General features: G+C 53.9%; 4 protein-coding genes across 4 annotated transcripts; 2 read left to right on the top strand and 2 right to left on the bottom strand.

Annotated features, from left to right (window-relative positions):
- Positions 1-46: 46 nt before the first annotated feature.
- BO97DRAFT_474813 (Saf4/Yju2 family protein) lies at positions 47-1,353 on the bottom strand. The gene is made up of 3 exons (XM_025700357.1): positions 1,280-1,353; positions 1,095-1,230; positions 47-964 (listed from the first exon to the last, which is right to left on the bottom strand). Exons 1-3 carry the CDS (start codon positions 1,292-1,294, stop codon positions 207-209), a joined length of 909 nt encoding a protein of 302 aa, XP_025555960.1. The 5' UTR covers positions 1,295-1,353; the 3' UTR covers positions 47-206.
- Positions 1,354-1,594: 241 nt separating this feature from the next.
- Positions 1,595-4,316, bottom strand: BO97DRAFT_360238 (anaphase promoting complex subunit CDC16). Its single transcript, XM_025692349.1, has 2 exons — positions 3,947-4,316; positions 1,595-3,870 (listed from the first exon to the last, which is right to left on the bottom strand). Exons 1-2 carry the CDS (start codon positions 4,041-4,043, stop codon positions 1,670-1,672), a joined length of 2,298 nt encoding a protein of 765 aa, XP_025555959.1. The 5' UTR covers positions 4,044-4,316; the 3' UTR covers positions 1,595-1,669.
- Positions 4,317-5,691: 1,375 nt separating this feature from the next.
- Positions 5,692-7,184, top strand: BO97DRAFT_439753 (uncharacterized protein; the record flags this gene model as incomplete). The annotated part of the gene is made up of 2 exons (XM_025698010.1): positions 5,692-6,667; positions 6,736-7,184. The coding sequence occupies 2 exons, from the start codon at positions 5,692-5,694 to the stop codon at positions 7,179-7,181; spliced, it is 1,422 nt and encodes a 473-aa protein (XP_025555958.1).
- Positions 7,185-8,309: 1,125 nt separating this feature from the next.
- Positions 8,310-10,045, top strand: BO97DRAFT_360233 (putative cytochrome P450). Its single transcript, XM_025692348.1, has 2 exons — positions 8,310-8,574; positions 8,642-10,045. Exons 1-2 carry the CDS (start codon positions 8,466-8,468, stop codon positions 9,928-9,930), a joined length of 1,398 nt encoding a protein of 465 aa, XP_025555957.1. The 5' UTR covers positions 8,310-8,465; the 3' UTR covers positions 9,931-10,045.
- Positions 10,046-12,325: the final 2,280 nt, after the last annotated feature.

The raw sequence follows: 12,325 nt of genomic DNA, 5'->3' as shown, positions 1-12,325 counted from the left end.
AGCTGTATCTTACTAAAGCGAAGTCTGAAGGCTGGTAGATATTTATGCATGAGATGAATTAGATTTGGACGGCACAGGTTCAAGACCTTGAATAACCTATATGCGAGTGATCATAAAGTTCGTAGTGAAAAAGCCCCATGCTTCACGATGTAACCGAACGCCATTTTGAAAGAGCCAAGCAAGAAGAGCCTTGAGATGAGGGTGGTTTACACCAAGGACGGCTTGGCCTTCTTCTTGATGCCCAAGCTATTGGCCAAGGGCTTCTTGGCTTTCTTGACGCGGGCGAACGAAGGCGGCGGAGCGGCCATGGCAGAGGGTGTGGCCTCATCGAAGGGGGTATTCTTAACCGGAGGAGCGCTTGTGCTGCTGCTACTGCGGCCTCCAGTATCACCAAGATCATCGTCCTCATAATCCACCACCAAGCGCTTAACCCGCTCCCCATCCTCCGTCATGAACGCGCGCCGCGCCGCCTCCTCAATCTCCCTCTCCGCGCGCAGCGCCTCCTCATCCTTCACCTCCCTCGCGCGATCCAACGCCGTCAAAGCGCTCTCCTCCCCAAGCGCCTCCGTCCGCTCCATCCGCGCATTCCGAGTCCGTATCTCATCCAACGCATCCGCAATCGCCATCTCCCGCTTACTGTCCAGCATCTTCTCCTCCAACTCCGCCATCTTATCGCGCTCCTCCTGCTCCGCCTCCTCGTTCTCCTCCCGCTCCAACCGATCCAGCGTCTCCTGCTCCGTCTCGTCGTGGTTCGGCAGTTGAGAGGTATCGCGCCACGGCTCGAAGTTCCGCTTCGCCCCTCGCTCCGCCCGGTAATCCATGTTCTTGGGGTCCGTCACGAACGTGATCTCCCCGCTGCAGCGCGTGCATCGGATGTAGAATCTGTAGATGGGGATTGAGAAGTATTTTTCGGCCGTCGTTTCTTTTCGCGCGTTGAATTTTCGGCCTTTGTAGATGAATTCGCCTGTTCACATTTCTGGGTATTAGTATCTTTGGGTTGGTTTGTTTGGTGGGGGGGGGTGGTTATGGGTGTGGATGTGGATGTGGACTGGACTGGGCTGGGCTGCGCTGAGGGTAGAGGAAGAACAACGCACCGCACTTCTCGCACTTCATTGAGAACGGCGCCATCAGTCGCACCGTGATCACCTTCGGCCCTGTCTTCCGGAGGTGTTTCGGTACCCGCGTGATCGCGCTGGGATCGAAGTCCGGGGGGTAGTATTTCGTTAGGACCTATTTCGATTAGTTGTTGATTTGAAAGAAAAGGGATGGAGGTGCATACCTTTCGCTCAGACATGGTTGCGGTTCTGGAAGGATGTTGATGAGAGGTAGGTTTGGTGTTGGTGTTGTCGCTGGATGGTTGTCGCTGATGGCGATTTACGCCGCTATCGTTGTTGATGATAGCGGATCAGGTGAGCGGTCACGTGGTCTTATCGACACTGATACGGTGTCTACGTCATGTGACCATGCGTCTTGCACTGCGCTGCGTCAAGCAGACTGGCAGTGGGCTATCGGCCCTCATTCGGATATCTATACCTACTTGTTTGAAGAACATGCATGCAATAAATAATGTCTGCTATGGTTCCAACGTCAAGGACCAACTACAACGATACCCGGGTATAATTCATCCAACCGAACGCCCAGTTGTCTATGCTCCAATGTCATGGTCATCTCACTGCTGCCTCGCGTTGCTGCGCACCGTCCTCGTCCCGCGACTCCGACTGCCCACCGGCCCGGGCGTCTCGTCAGTATCCAGCTCCGCCGGTCGTCGACTTCGTCCACCTCGCACGCGACTGATGGCCTGCCGCAACATGCCGTCCGCTTCGTCGTCCAGCTCCATTTCCACTTTCTCCTCGAGCGTTTCCGGCTGGAGGGCCGCGCCCGGTGCGTCGACCTGCACCACCTCGTCCGTCCATTCTTCTGCATATGAACTCTCGGGCACGGCGCGTCGTCGGGAGACGCTCTTCCCCTTGCCCTTGGACGATCGCGTGGAGCTCCGACTGGTGGTCGTTCTTGTTTCTTCGAACACGAGTTGCTCGGATTCTTGACCTTCCAGTGCCCAGATCTCCAATGCGCGAGAGAGCAAGGTGCCCGCGATGCCAGCACCCCCCGCTGCGTCGCCGCCTCCGCTGGCCCCGAGCACGCGGACCGCTTCGTGAAGAGCCGTTACCGCTTCCATTGTGCGACCTAACTCCAGTAATACAAGGCCGCGCGCAGTGTGCAAGGAACCGACAAGCCCGCGGTCTTCGTAGCCTCCCACACCCGACGTGGCAACGCCAGATGCGCTCCCGCCGCTGCCCCCCAAGAACGGGCTGTACCCGAAGCTTGCCCCCGCCGCGCCAATACGAAGACATTCGTCGAACTCCGTCAGCGACTCCGAGAATCGTCCTATGCGACGCAATGCATGTCCCAGGTTTGCCCGCGTCGCCACCCAAGCCCCGGGCTCACATTGGAGCGATGTAGCCAGGCCAAGAGATCGGCGGAATAATTCTACGGCTGCCTCTAGGTGGTTTTGGTGATAGAAGACGACACCAAGCTCGTTGAGGACCAAGGGATCGCCGCCAAGCGAGGTCAGCTCGGAAGATGGGTTGGCACGGAGGACGGGCGCAGACCCCGTCGCGTCGCCGGTGGACATCGAATATGCCGCCGAAAGGTATTCTTGTGCCAGGGACATGTTGTTAAGTGCGAGATGCTGCATGCCCAGAAACAGCTGAGGCAGATGGCTGCCCTGGAAGAGCCGCGCCGCTGTGCTATACGCGGCAATCGCCTGGTCGTGTTCTCCTTCTGCAGCGAAGGTGTGGGCAAAGCCAATCCATGCTGGCGCCGAATGGGGATCCAGCAAGGACGCTTTGGAGAAGAACCGCCGTGCCTCGGCGATCTTGGACACTGACAAGTAGTAAACGCCGATGGCGAGGTAGGTATACGACTCCTCCGGAGCGTGGTCGGCGAGCGTATGCGACAGTAGAAAGAGCGCGTTCGTTGCCCCAGTTTCGTAGAGACAAGCCAGATGCAAGGGGTACACTGCAGGCGGGTGTCCGAGGTGGCTTTGAGCCGACACATGCATTACCGCTGTCGTTGGTGTCGACGATGCACCTGATTGAGACGTGGATAGGATAGATGAGGTGAGTTCAAGTGCCTGTGCGAACCGGCATTGAGTATACAGGGCCTCTGCACGCGAGAGCAGAATGTCGGGATTCTCCGATAGATTATAATGCGTCGAGAGAGTTTCGGTCGCGTCTGATAGGATTGTAGGGGAGGAGTACTTGGACAGTCGGGTGGTGTATAGCATTTTGGTGAAATGGGCCGCCTCTTGCGCCACAGCCGGTTCGGGACTGGCGACGGAATCAAAATCAAGAGATTCGAGGAACTCCAGCTCCTCGGCCGGCGACATGAGCGAGTTCTTCATGAGCTGGTCAAAGGCCTCGAAGCACTGCACATCGATCCGGACGGCGTCCTTGTAACAATCCCGCGCACGGTCGAACGCATTCTGTTTGGCAAAACAGAGCCCCCTCAGATAGCACATGGCTGCCTCGAATCGTACGTTATTTGCATCCTCCTTCTCCCGCTCCTCGCTGCGATCGATCCGCGATGCCGTCGTCTTTCCATTCCGCAAGGTGACATGGCTTTGGCCGTTGAGGTGCTGCAGCTTGCGACGGCTGTTGTTGCTGCGGATCAGATGGGTTGGGTTGTGGTCACCAAGAACAGAGAGCGCCTGCTCGAACTGGTTCTGTTTAATGTAGCAGTGTGCGGCGAGGTAGCGACAAGCCGTGCTCCGGGAGATGAGGTCTTTGCGGGAGAGGAGGGCCAAGGCGCGGGCATAGTTGTTGTTCGAGAAATGAACCTGAGCTAGCCAGAAGGCGTCCGAGTCACTGTCTAGACGGGCAAGCAGTGGATTAGTTCCGGTAGACATGCAGCGAAAAACCCGACCGCTCATCCTCTGGGCACTCACTGGTCAGAGCCAGCACTTTGTCGCCGATGTAGATGGCAGCATCATGCTGGCCTCGGTTCAACGCATCCTGGCGCCAGGAGCGCAAGAATCTTTCCATGACCGAGACACGCACGTGGGAGACAAGACAGGGATTGTTGGGGATTTATGGACGAGGGCGGGCACAACGGTCGCATCGATCCATCGACCGAGAGGCATGCGGCGGGTTGGAGGGGCGACGATGTTTTTGGCGGCGGATAAACAACAGAACTGACTGGACAGAGAGAGAGAGAATGGCGGTCAAGCAGTCATCAACGGGCTCCTGCGCGGGCTCTGTGGTCCTATGGAGAATTGGGGAAGGAAGGAGGTCAGACGGTCAGGAAGAATATGAGGGATAAACCCGAAGCTGGAGTTGGACCTTTGAAGTTGAATATTGAACATTAAACAACATCGTTGAACTTTCCGCGTTGACCTGGCGTGCAGTGAGGAGGGGTGGTCCGTGCGCCTTGCCTATTTTGGGGTCTCTCTTGCAGTCACGGGCCATACTAATTAGGTAGCTAGTATACTAACTATGATCCTGATTAACTTGCTCTTCTGGACAACTTAGTGGACGGCCTCCAGTGGGAGGCTGAATATGTTTCAAATCTTAGCAATTTAGATTGAATTCATGATTGTAGGCAGTAAGCAATCTAATGCTCTCATCTCAATATGGAGGACTTAGGCAGAAGCCATCACTGGTCCAGGTCTGCTCTGATCTCGTGTCTCAGATTTAGATTCAAAATATCTGATATATCTACTCCGTAGCCTCTCCAGAAACATTAGAGCCAAGCCCGCGAGCCTCGATCGTTCCTCGCCAGCCTCACTCCGATAAGTTCTAGTGCCCTCATTCAACAGGGCCAAGGACAGGGGCAGGGGCAGGGGCATAGCAAGAACGGAATATGTCTATGATCTTGACGCGTCAATTTAAGTTACAACACCAACCAAACAACGTTCTCACACCAATTCTCCATTCTGATTGTCAACCCATGTTTTACTCACTCGCTGCAGGCAACCGTTGCCGATCCATTGGGCGGGACGGGACAGTGGTGGATCGCATCCATGCCCCAGGGGATGGGATCGGTTTCACTATCTGAGCCATCTCAATCACTTCTTTCCAGGGACAACAGGGCAGTACCTTGATCTAGTCCCCCATCTTGAAAGAGTAAAGCGAAGACCGGATGTGCTGTCTCTTGTATGATGGACGCAGTCTACAGGGACACAAATCTAATGTTTCAACGCACATAACAATCTACCAGGTAGGGTAACACAGCAACCACCAGACGGGAGTGTCAAACGTACTGCAAGTCTCCTGCTCCACTGGCTGTCAGTTGCTGCCTATATTCGGATCGTCGGGATCTCCATCATGGGAAACGTTGTTCAAACGTGTACCGTGGAGTTTCAGAATACCCTTATTGGGTTTGTTAGTAGCACTACTCACCCAAGGAAGGATCGACCTCCTAGGCTTCAACGGTCTGAGACAATCGCGGTGCCGCAGCGATCACTGCGTAAGATGTGGACGGCTTTCAGTGTCGATGCTTTTCACTCGAAGGGTCCATGGCACAGCCCCTTTGTCAAGCGGGAGCCATGATGTGTACAGTGCTAGAGTGAATGACATCTTAAAGCTTCCTCTACCGCCCTCACCACTCTAGACTCCCATTCATAACACCGCCACTCCAGCAGGATGAGGGTGACAACTCACTGGACCATACCCTTCCACCTGCGTGTTGGCCATGGCACTTTCTCGAAATTCTCGATGGCGCCTACGACAGACCCATCTCCTTCATACCCTATACCTCCTGGTACTGCTCAGTCTCGCGGGAATCGTCCTCATCTGGTACGGCGTCAATACGGACCGCGAACATCTCTATCCTTTGCTCACTCAGTTGATCCCTGCGGGTCACTGCGCGTGTCTCACCTCGACCACGTTCCAATGTGCGAGCTGCTTGACCTGCGCGCAGATGGATCTTCTCCCTCAGACAGCACTTCCTCCCGCGAGGCCATGGGAGTTTGAGCATGAGCGGGATGGTGGAAATGGAGGGTTGAATCGAGCTCAGTGCACAGCTGCTTTCCCGGGACTGTTTGAAGAGATCTCGCGTGCAGGGACATTCTGGAAATCGAATGGAGGCCTTGAAGTGGAGGAATTGAACCAAATCCCACTGAAGCATGGCATGGCGCGAGTGTTCATACGGCGTGGGGAGCTCTATGTGGTAAAAGCGCTATCAAGAGGGGAAGACCATCGTCGAAAGATCTTATCCGTCCTGAGCGCCATTCACCGCGCATTGATCACCGATCCCGACCGAGTCTTACAACATGATGTTGAGTTTGTCTTCTCTGTGGAGGATAAAGTCACGGATGTCACTACCACCGATCAGCCTATTTGGACATTTGCTCGGTCTGCCAATGAGCAAGCAGTTTGGCTCATGCCTGACTTTGGGTACTGGGCCTGGGAGAACGTGCACAATTCCATCGGACCGTATGACCAAGTGGTTGACCACATCAAGCGCACGGATATCCCCTGGTCTCAGAAAAAGAGGCAGCTCGTCTGGCGAGGGAAACCCAGTTTTGCTCCCAAGCTGCGGCGCGCACTGATGGATGCGGCTCGAGGCCAGCCGTGGGGTGATGTGAAACATGTGGACTGGAACCAGCGAACGAACGTGATGAGCCTGGAGAGCCATTGCCAGTATATGTTCATCGCGCATGTCGAAGGTAAGCTTCCGCCATTTTCAGGCACTCGTGGCATGTGTATAGAGATGAATGCTGAACATGGAGTCTAGGAAGATCGTATTCGGCGTCCCTGAAATATCGGCAGGCGTGCAACTCGGTCGTTGTGGCGCATAAGTTGCAGTACATCCAGCACCATCACTATCTTCTTGTGTCAGAAGGACCGAACCAGAATTATGTGGAAGTCGAACGGGATTTCAGCGACCTCGCGGCCAAGGTCGAGTCGTTGTTGGATGATCCGACACGGGCCGAGCGCATTGCCAACAACAGCGTCCAAACCTTTCGTGACCGATATCTCACCAAGGCTGCGGAGGCGTGCTACTGGCGTATGCTCTTCGAAGGGTACAGTGACGTCTGGAATGGCAGTGTTCCGACCGAGTCACAGTCTCAGCAACCACAGGGCCGGGGTCTCCGTTACGAGTCGTTTGTCCTCCTGGAAAGCCGCCTAATGGTTGAGTTTGACGCGACGAGCACGATAGGTTTGATGGACCATACATAGAACAATTGAGGCCAAGGTGCATAGTATTGCCAATGATGCAATGTGGTTGGAACTTGGTGACTGACTTGTCAGAAACCATGTGATGGGTATCATGCATGAGACTGCATCCGGGCTGTCATTTGGGCAAACAAAAGAATTTGGTAGCATTGCATACTACGTCAGAGTAGAAAGTTTAGTGGTAAAATTTTTGCAACTTCTGATAATAGTTTCAGGATGATCGATTCATCATTCAAATCATATCTCGGTTCAGTTAAGTTAGATTAGTGCGATCAGTCAGTCATGTGAGGAAGGGAAAAATAGGGAGGAAGGGCAATAGGTGAGAGATGGATGGAAGCTAAGCTGAGGGATCATCGATCTTCATTGTCCAACCAACCAACCACCCGACTTTGGCTCCAAGCTTCATGAACCGGGCTGTCCACTAACAGCTGGGATTTTATCAGACAGGGTCTGTTAACTTTGTTTACGTCTTTTTACGAATACTTGAGTTCTGCATCACCCCTCAGCCTAAAGAAACACCAGCTCATGATGGTCAATTTGTCTCACCTCAAACCATCTCCATATCCAGTTCCTCTCCCCTTACCTATTGTGCAGATTAGTCCACCCTTGATCCCATAGGACAAGATGGCAGTGGGAAATTGGAATGTCTAAAGCACGTCCAAAGTGGGGATACGATGGGTCGCTTGGCCCTGCAGCTGTGCGGAGTGCGCTTCTCCAGCAAAATAAATCCCTTCTTTCATCATCGTCGTCCTTGATCGACCTCCCACCGCAGTGTACTCCGTAGTGCCACTGGAATACAAGTTCGCCTCTTGAGTTCTACTCAATAGAGCATGCATCCGACACAGGATTGCCAGCATTCCTTCGCTTTGCTGACAATCGGTCGATTCCGACTGGCATACCCTCCCGTGCGCGTCACGCCAGCTAGCTAGCCTCTGAATCTACTCTCCAGACGAACCATGATCTGTGCGGAGATCGGCTTTGGCGGTCGACCACTGGCATGACGCTAGTGGAGCCTCGTCAAGGGCGCGAACAACCGACTATCGAAGGGATCATCGCGCGAATCGGCGCGATTTCAGCTCAGCTGAGATCTGCAGCCACAACAATCCCTCACAACCATTCACAATGCGTACCGTCCCTACGGAGGTCGCACGGGGGGAGAAGACATGCCGCATACACACCAAAACTGTGGAGGCTGGCTGACTGGCTTATAACTCGAAGCCTGTCTCCTCATGTTGACTTGGATCTATCTTTTCTTCTGCTCCATTTGCCTTCGTCAGCAACTAAATCATGCCGTCGCCGATTCCCAAGCCCCCGGGGGTGTTCCTCCTCGGTAATCTGTTCGACGTGAGCTCTGGCAATCCGTGGATGTCCTTTAACAAGCTCTCGAGCAAATATCGTGCGGCCCCAACTAATTCCCAGCCTCGATGCTATTGCCTGGCTCTAATAGTTCTTTCGCTTCGCAGGCCCCATTTGTAAAGTCACTATTCTCGGCCACGATATCGTTCTGGTCACCGGCGCTGCCCTTCTTGAAGAGATTTGCGATGAAAAGCGTTTCCGGAAATGCGTCACTGGGCCTATTGTCGAAATCCGACAGGCTGTCCACTCGAGCTTATTTACAGCCTTCCATAGCGAAATGGAGTCCTGGGGCGTCGCCCATCGAATCATGGCGCCTCTGGTCACCCCGGAGGCTGTGGCACAGGTCTTCACGGACATGCGGGAGGTATCAAGTGACTTGATCAAGAAATGGACAGCTGGACCGCGCCAGCGTGTCAACGTCACCGACGACCTGGATCGTCTGAACCATGCCGCCAACATGCTGTGTTTCTTCGATCAGCGACTGCATTGCCTAGAAGGCCCAGAGCCGACCCTGATCAAAGCCATGGAGGGCGCTACCACCGAAGCGGTCCGTCGCCCAAGCCGTCCCAAGTTTCTCACCTGGCTCTTCTACCAGCGCAAGTTCGACGACTTCAACAAGGCTTTGCGCGATTACTCGGCCGACTGCATCGCACATCGGCGCGCCAATCCATCCACCAAGAAAGACATGCTGCACGCTCTCATAGAGGGCAAGGACCCAGAAACTGGACAAGGACTAGACGAGACTCAACAGATCGACGAAATCATTAATGTCTTCATTGGAAGCGCCACAGCACCAAATCTGGTTGCGTTCGCTCTCTACTACCTTATGAAGAACCCCAAAGAGATTTCGCGCGCACGGGAGGAACTGGATGCCGTCGTTGGCGGACCCGGTGCCCCAATCGAGCACGAGCATCTTGCCAACCTGCCATATTGCACTGCTATTCTACGCGAGGCCTGGCGTCTTGCCCCTCCCGCCCCTGGTTTCAACATCGAACCCATTCCCAACAACGACGGCCCCGTCTACCTCGCTGGAGGCGAGTACGAAGTTCCCCGGGATCAACCCCTCATTGCAATCCTATATGGTGTGAACCGTGATCCGGCTGTCTTCGAGGACCCCGATGCTTTCAAGCCAGAGCGTATGGTGGGCGAGAAATACGATCGTTTGCCAGCGGGCGTCAAGAAAGGATTTGGTAATGGCAAACGCCACTGCATTGGAAAACAGTACGCGTGGGAATGGTCGTTCTTCACACTGGTTAGCATCCTCAAGGATGTGGAATTTGAATTGGCGGATAAGAATTATGTGACCAACCCGGCAACCGAAAACTACAATGGTGCCTTCACCGTGAAGCCACTGGGACTTTTCGCTGTCACTGGTCCCCGACCCAGAGCCGGATGAGAAACCGGTCCCTAGATTCTCTTTCTTGTGTCTTGTCTCATGATATCCAGATTGCGGTTGCAATGTATGCTACGCGTGCGCATGTTCTAAGTTAATGCTTTAGCTTGTTTGAGAGTGTTGTCAATTCCACGATCTTATGTTTTGCCTGGATTTCTGTCCTAAGTAGCATTTTGGGGTCCTTCGTCAATGCGAAGGTCGGGGAGCATGTGACAGGGGCTATAAGTACCCAGAAGAACATTGTATCAACTTTTTCCAGTACCTAAGGTGGCTCCCATCTCCCCCTTTAGGGTCGCTGCACGGCTACGTCAATTCCTGGTCCCAAATATCTATTTGCGGTTCTGACCCACTTGAGGCGTGGTCATGTCTACACTCGAATGTATGATATGGGTATTATGTCTGCCACCTACGCGATGATGATGATGATCATAATCGCGAACGGACAGAGACTAGTGCCAACTTGATACAGCTTCGAGGGTCTGGAACGGGTCGATGGTGGCCCCAAGGCAGCTGCTGTGGCAGAGGTCGCCGGCCCGCGAGTAACCCAAGGGTTGTATGAGTTGCGTGTCATGCTTGAACTATATGCCTCTGTCCCTCGAGAATGCATGAAGGCCCCATAATTGACTAATACTTGAGCTATCTAGCACTAGGAAGCCGGGAAAGTAAGCTTCCAAACACATCTCCCCCGACACATCTCTACAGTCCGCAGCCAAGTTCCACATGAGTGAGATTGGCTTCACCTCAAGCCGCGGGTACCATGCTACCTCGCATGACTTCTTATACCAAGGTACAATGGCCTAAACGACGATCAGCCGAGTTCAAGCCACCCCGCAGTGCAACCGATCATTGCAGACAGCCCTCCTCCCACGGTGGTCGAACAGGCCGTCTGAATGGAAATCCGATTCGCCCTCCTGTGTAATCCCTGGACTCATACCATTGGCGTTTCAGTCACTTCGCTCGGATACCCTGTCCAACTGGTGAACGTCGACAGGCCCATTCACCCCTCCTTATGACATGTGATCAAACGCATTGGGTCCAGGTCTGTTCGCCTCGAGCCCGAGGGAACTGGCCCCGGCCCTGATTGCAACACCTCTCGCAAGCGCCGTTGCCGTGGTGTGGGGGTTGGAAGTGCGAATTCGATGATTCGATTCTGGTTCCTCGGATGGCAATACGGGTGGGGTGTGAGTGTCCCTCGCCGGGGTAGTGTTGTTTGTTCTTGACCTGCTTGGTCGTCTCTGGCTCAGGGAGTGGTTCCTCAATTGGTACTAGCAAGACGTCTGGAACTGGTTGTCCACAGGAGTCTCGGCAAGATCACTGCGGTTCAATTGGCCTAAGGCATCGAGATCAAGAAGAGGATCATGCCAATCTCTCCCTAGAAGTTATGAGAGCTGGGAGGAAAGCAGATCAAAGACTGGAAGTCGGGGTACCTTGTCAATAATAGCAACCAACGCCTAGGCTCGCGATAGGGAATGCAAGGAGGTTACGGCCGAAGCACCGTGGGCAGCAGCACTGTGGGTAGCTTGGACCACGTCCAGATTCTTTGGCGGTTGAAGCCGACGCGGTGAAGTAACCGGTTTCTCCATCAATACGTCTCGAAGGAGGACGTTTATTGGAGCAAAGATACAGTGGGAGACATAATGGATTGAGATGGAAATGTGTCACAACAGGGAATAATGAGGGTTTTAGCCCACCTCATGCTTGCTTTTGGGCTTGCCCACCTGCTGTCAATTTCTGGTCAGGTACTTGTCTCCAATCTGATGCACCGGCAATTTGCTGTTGGTCAGGCTAGAGGGTGGTGAGAGTACGGAAAGAGAGATGGTTGTGTTTCAGGCAAGGAAGGTCTCAGTTCATTGTCACGGGACTGCCATCTATCCATCCATCCATGTCCCAGCTTCTTCTTCTTCCTTTCTTCATTTCGATTTCCCGACTTCCTTCTTCCCTCTGTCTCATCAAACCAAAACCTCCCAGTTACCCGAGATCGGTACTACCACACCATCATCCTCCACAGGACGGCTCAAAGTTGCTCCAGATTCATCGAGGTTGCACAGAGCTGGATCCTTTGGCCGTACCCCCTCTAGCCGACTCGCATCCAAAACACGCCAGTCCGAATACGAATCCCCGGGTCTACCTTTCCAGTAAGCTGGGATCCATTGCTCTCAATCTGACACGCTGTCTCATCAGCTTGCCCGTATTGGCTCTCCAACTTCACTTGTCAGGAAATAGTCTGATTGGCCTTCCGGCCCACATACATCAGGGCTCTTTTGATGCTGACGACAGATCAGCTGTGAAGCTGAGCTCAGGCATGCAAGACCACCAATTCAATCCTGCCACTCAAGACTCCCTTCAGACCAATCGCCGTTCTCGGAACTGCCCACAGTAAAAGAGCCTTGTTTCTCCG

The sequence above is a fragment of the Aspergillus homomorphus genome (genome assembly GCF_003184865.1).
Source record: "Aspergillus homomorphus CBS 101889 unplaced genomic scaffold BO97scaffold_2, whole genome shotgun sequence".
Taxonomy (NCBI): domain Eukaryota; kingdom Fungi; phylum Ascomycota; class Eurotiomycetes; order Eurotiales; family Aspergillaceae; genus Aspergillus; species Aspergillus homomorphus.
Note: the sequence above shows the minus strand (reverse complement) of the source record. Positions and strands in the feature narration are given on the sequence as shown.